The 6,006-nt window shown below is 49.8% G+C and overlaps 1 protein-coding gene across 1 annotated transcript; it reads left to right on the forward strand.

Annotated features, from left to right (window-relative positions):
* Positions 1-723: 723 nt before the first annotated feature.
* LOC123086434 (treacle protein) lies at positions 724-4,033 on the forward strand. Its single transcript, XM_044508203.1, has 4 exons — positions 724-1,887; positions 2,560-2,775; positions 2,877-2,968; positions 3,055-4,033. The coding sequence occupies exons 1-4, from the start codon at positions 781-783 to the stop codon at positions 3,764-3,766; spliced, it is 2,127 nt and encodes a 708-aa protein (XP_044364138.1). The 5' UTR covers positions 724-780; the 3' UTR covers positions 3,767-4,033.
* Positions 4,034-6,006: the final 1,973 nt, after the last annotated feature.

Below are 6,006 nucleotides of genomic sequence, written 5' to 3' on the forward strand. Positions count from 1 at the left end.
ACATCCCAATCCACTCAACTCCATGATCAGATTAGCTGTTCTTCAGTTTGGCCGATTCGATAACAGTTCAGATCAACAGATTGAAAACGAGTTGTCTTCAACCTAAACAACAACTACTACAGTATTTGTTAGTGGATGGTTTGGTTGGCTAGCTAGAACCTAGACGAAACGACTGGAGTTAGCTAGCCCCCTCACTGACATCACAGGTTATTAATTACTTCCTAAATCCTCGCTAAATCATGGTGTACATTAATTACTCTCCTAAAAATCGTTGCCGAAATCATGCCCGCATCGTTCCTCAGCAAAAACCGTCCCACCCCTGTCGAAATCACGCCAACGCGATCCGGATCGGACGGCAGCCAATGCATTCAGTTCTGTCACGAGATTTGGAGCGTTAACTTTAATCAGAAAAAAACAATTCGCTCACAAAAGAAAACAAGCTTTTTTTAAAATGAAATAATAAATGTGCGCGTGAAAGAAAACGAGTAACGACACCTAGCACAGGCAGCGAGTATTGACGGCGGCCCCGCATATGACAAGAGTCACCTGCCAAATGGCCCCACTGCCTAACGCAGAGGCGGGCCGTTTGAAATTTGAAATCCCACCGCAGGTCCCCCAGTCCCCACGCTCGCCACGCCGCACTCCAACGTCTCTTTCTCCCTCTAGGCTCCTCAAATCCCTCCCTTTCTCTCTCCCTCTCCGCCCCCAAATCTCTCCTCGGCGCATCCACAAATCCCTCCCCCCCCCTTCTCCTCCCGATCGGCGGCCAGAGAGCGAGCGATGGCGACGGTAACGCCGGGGGTCTTGCTGCGCCTGCTGCAGGCGATGCACACGGACGAGCGGGTCACCGGGGAGCACCGCTCCCCCGCGCTCCAGGTCACGGCGGTCGTGCCTGCGCTCACGGCCTCCACCGCCGACTCCCTGCTCTGCCCTTCCAAGGGCTTCCTCCTCCAGCTCTCCGACGGCCTCCACTCCACCTACGTCCAGCCCTCCCCCGCCGACGCCGACGCGCTCCTCTCCGCGCGCCCACACATCGTCGGCCACCTGGTCCACCTCGACCGCCTCCGCTTCGCCAGCCCGGTCCCGCGCGCCGTCGGCCTCCGCCCTGTTCCGTCCTCCCGCTCCCTCCCCTGCGTCGGCAACCCTGAGCCGCTCATCGTCCGCTCCGCGGCGTGCTCCCGGGGCTACGTCATCAGGCCCGATTCCTCCCCCGACGCTGCACCACCGCTCATGCCGTCCGGCTCCGGCGGTGCGCCACCGTCTGATGCGATGGATGTTGCCGTCAAAAGGACCGTTCTTGCTCCCAGGAACGGCCCCGAGGCCGCGGCGCTGCCAGGCGGTTCGGCCGCGAAGCGGCGGTTCTCGTCTCCGGCGCCGGCCAAGCAGCGAGATCCGTCGCCTGCGGTGAAGGGAGCGTCCCGGGCGGCGTCTCCCTCTGTCAAGGGCGCCTCCAGAGCGTCGTCACCTGCCGTGAGAGGCACGTCCAGGTCGTCGTCGCCGGCCCCGTCGAAGTGTGTGGTTCCCAGCCTTGTTGCGGCCAAGGAGGAGAACCGCAGGGTCGCAAAGGAGCCAGCCATTATCGTGCCATCGAGGTACAGGCAGCCTTCACCAGGAGGGAGAAGGGGAGCGGCCTCTCCAGGAGGCGGTGGCAGGCGGGGCTCCCTCTCACCCGGTTCCCGGAGGCTTTCGGGAGAAGGGGGCAGCAAGAAGAAGGTCGGGGTGTTGGTTTCTGGTATCTCGAAGATGACAGATTTGGGGAGCGGGTCGGCCATGAAGCCGGGGAGGAAGAGCTGGGACGAGTCGGCAATGGCTCTTGCAGCTGCGGCCGCTGGCACGGTGAAGAAGTCCAAGGTCAAGGTGGACAGAGATACTATTCTGAGGACTCAGGTAAGGATCATATTAATTGCTAGTACATTGTGTTGCATTTGGAAATTTCGGATGTTGGAATTAAGCGTAATTGCTGTGTAGGTATCTGCCACTAGTATATGTACTGTTAATTGATCATGCTCATCCATGAGACCAAGTGGGGATGTGAAAGAGATGTATTTCCTTTTTTTAGCTGTACAGCTGCAACAGTAGCAGCATGCTCAATTGTTTAAATATAGAGCATGTTAAACTAGAATTAACCTGTAAATAATATTGTTATGTTCCAAAATCTTGTAGTGCTAGCCACTTGTAATGTCCTCAATAGTGTAGGAGTACTGGATTGCTAGCCACTTGGTTAGTTCTGACTATTTCAGTTTCGTTGTCAGAAAATGAATCAAACTATTTGGCTATGATATTTTCATGTGCTTGTACATTGCATAGCCTCATTGATAATAATGTTGTAGGCGAACGGGAAAAGTATTGATGCTGTGCATCTATTGTATAGAGTTCTTAGTCTACAGTTAATTCCGGTTCTTTGTCTACAGTTAATTCTAGTGTATGTGTGAATCAAGAGCATTGTGCAATGGGCATATCTTATTATATGCACTGCTTTATTCTGAATTGCTTAGGTTTACATGCAATTGGAATTCATGTGCCTGAGCAATGACAACTGACCTTCTTCTGTAACTTCAGGAAGCAATGTCACGGCGACTTAGTGACGCTACAACAGAGCTATCGAGTAACGATGACTCCTCTGTTGATGAGAAGCCAAAACCACGAAAGAAGACAGAGTCTGCTGCAGGGAAGGCAAAAACAGCAGCTCCAAAAATCATACTTCATGATGCTAAATGGACTGATGGCAGCATTCCACTGGTTGCAGTTTCAGATAAACTTTCGAAGATCGGAAAGGTATGCTACTTCCTCTGAGGGAGTATTTCATTTGCTTTTGCAGACAATATCCATTTATTGATCCTCCTAATGCCTTCTTCGTTTTGTTATTGATTTTACAGGAAGCTGCTGAGCGGAGAGATGCAGCAGCAGCCGCTGCAGCTGACGCTCTGCAGGAGGCATTGATCACTGATTCAGTTATCAGAAATCTGAGGTAACTTGCAGCAGTCTGTTTTTGTTTTTCCACCAAAGTCTGTGTGAGTGTGATGATTGTAACAATGTTTTGATTTCTATCAACAGCAAGTTCTCTGAACTTTGTTCGTTGTCGAAGACCGCGAATCCACTCCCAACTGTCGATTGTTTCCTTGCTGTCTATGAAGACACTCTGAAGTGGAAGAAAATCGCCGAGTCACTGGCCACCAACGGAGCAGATGAAGCTGCATTCTGGGAGAAATCAGCCACTCATTGGGTTGAGGCAGCATTAGCAACCGAACTGGAGGTCCTCAAGCTTGTTAACAGCGCCACTGGATCCATCTACCAGAAGAAGAGCACTGAAAAGCCCAAGGCTCCTCCTGCAGTGGAACCACCAAGAACAAGCCTGTCCAAGAGGCCATCTCTTGGAGCTTCTGCAAAGGTCCAGTCCAGGGCATCACATCTCCCTGCTGCATGGCCTAAAACTCTGGGCATGAACGAGACGGTTGAGCTTGCCCACACCTTGTGCCACGAGATGCATGTCTGGTTTCTGAAATTTGTGAACGAGGCCATGGATGTGGGCTTCCACCTGTTTGAAGACCAGAACATCGCAACTAGGGGAAAGCAGAGCGGCCATATCACGGTGGTCCTGTCGCAGTTCAAGAGGATCAGCGACTGGCTGGACGGAGTCGGCAAGATCGCCGACGAGGATGCGACCAAGGACAATGTGGAGCGCTTGAAGCGCAAGATCTACCAGTTCGTCATCAGCCGCATGGGGTCTGCCTTCGAGAGCTCGGTCTCAGTTTCAGCAAAGAGCTGACCGGATGCTTCAAGCTCTGAAGTTTCTTTCTTAGCTCGCATTTTCATTATTTTGTCAGGATGAGACCACAATTGGGGGTTGTGGCAATGGTATAGATCGTTTTCATATGTCTTGCTCTGTGAATAAGTTAGACTGTGTGTGACCTACAAATGCCTCGTGTGTTTCAGTTATGAATGAAACCCCGTTCATTCCGTGGTTATGTTTTCTGGTTGTTGGAAGTGTGTTGAATATGTTGAACTTAGAGTTGTACTGTGTGTACACAGGGTACGAGTTGTGTTCGAGTAGAACACTTGTATTCCGGACCTCTTATATAATGTAGGGATAGACACACCATGTAATGTATGTCAAGAGAGCACAGACATGCATGGAAAGCCAGTGGCGTGTGCAAGGCCCGGGTCGCCGGTTTTGTAGCGGTGGCCTCTGAGATGTAGCCATGTTGGTGAACCTCGTTAACAAATCTTGATGTCATGTCTCGTGTGATTGCTTGGTCCTCGGTGAATCGACAATACACTTCGAATTAATATAACAAGTGATATCATGAGCATAAGGTAGGTCTGGAGGTCGCGAAGGAGTTGATCTAGAGGTGGAGCAGAATCGAGGATCGATTACTAATGAGTCAGGGTTGCCGCCAAATTGAAGCTTGGTACGATGGGTCAACGGGGCTGGAGCGACTTGGAGTAGGATTGATCGTGCGACGGGCGGCATGTTTTTGTCTGAAATTTTTAGTGAGACCAACCGATGGGTGCGTAGGAGTCAAATCTGATCTGGATTGCGGCGTGCTCAGGAAGGAATGTAGTGCGGCATGCGGCGGAGGCCCAAGCGCTTGAAAGCCGGTGTCAGGGCTACTCAAGATTGAATTCGACACTTCTATTCAGACTTTCAGAAAGAATTTGGGGATCCATTTCTAGGGTTTACAACTTAGTAAGAGGGAAAGTAGGTAAAGCACGCCACAAACTGCTAGGGTTACAACCCAGTTACAATTACCATGCCTCGCATAGAAGAGGAGAGAGGGTTGTAGTGCCATTACAGGGAGAGAGTGGTTGATAAGCAACATGATAAAGCAAAAATGGTGTCGGATGTTAAACAGCGACGCAAGAGCAAGGGAGAGATGTATGATGAGCCATCAACGACGGATAGAGACCCAAACTAGTGAACTGTTATCTTTGACGATGATGGTGGCCTAGCTAAAAGGTCTCTTACCATGTCGTGTCTTGGTCTAGTGGGCGGGTCGAGGACCCCTATGTCGGTTCCAGAGTCTTACGTACATGGTCTTATGACTAAAATCCAACTCATACAACGGAAGCAAATAAAACTTAAACAGTTAAGAATACACGTTGTGTTAAGAAGGCTCAAAGTAAGGCAAATGACATCCATATCCTTGCCCAGACCGCTGTCTGAAGGACTACCAAGCTAATGTTGTCCATCACCACACATGTAACTATTTGTTGTGGCAAGGTTGAGTACAAAGGTACTCGGCAAATCTCATTACTAGGGGTACTAGCACTAACACTATAATTAGGTAGAGAATGGAGTGGTGAAGCTGCAAGCCCTAAAAATCACACTACAACTTGCATCTATTAGATTAAGATAAGCGTAATCCAAACAACAGGTAACTCCTGAACTAAGAACCTACTCACCTTTCTACGCAAAAAGAGCACTACTTTGTCCTCCTCTTCGTATAACCCATGAATAAAAGATAGTCAAGGCACTCTCACGTTGGTTGAAGTTGTTTTAGGAACTATTAGTCAAGTTCCAAGTCGTCCATAAGGGCGGACATGAATTTCCGAAAGATTTAACTCTGCAGGGGTGCACCAACGTACCCATTATAGGCTCCATATGCACATTGTTCCCAACTGGAATCTACCCATTACACCCATCCATTGAGCTATTACCGAAACTTCGAGACGACACGACAAAGCTTGCTCGAGGACAACAGTCGTTGTTCCCCATGACATGTTGAGCAAGACAATTTTGAATGAATGACTTTCACCGTCACTACGTCCTAGTCTAGGAGACACTCAATCAGTTCAACATCCATATCGAGAGTCGGGCGTATCTCTAACACGGACCCAATCATCTACGACAGGGGCTACAATAGTTAGTACCCTACACAGCTACTTGTCGGGTACTCCGCAAGTCTCGAACTACCAGGGAATATCCCGTAATGGCCTGACATATAACATAATAAAATCCCTATGGGTTGTCTCCTTTGTATGCAAGTATGAGTGGTGTGGCGAATG

This window comes from Triticum aestivum, chromosome 4A (assembly GCF_018294505.1).
Source record: "Triticum aestivum cultivar Chinese Spring chromosome 4A, IWGSC CS RefSeq v2.1, whole genome shotgun sequence".
NCBI classification, from domain to species: domain Eukaryota; kingdom Viridiplantae; phylum Streptophyta; class Magnoliopsida; order Poales; family Poaceae; genus Triticum; species Triticum aestivum.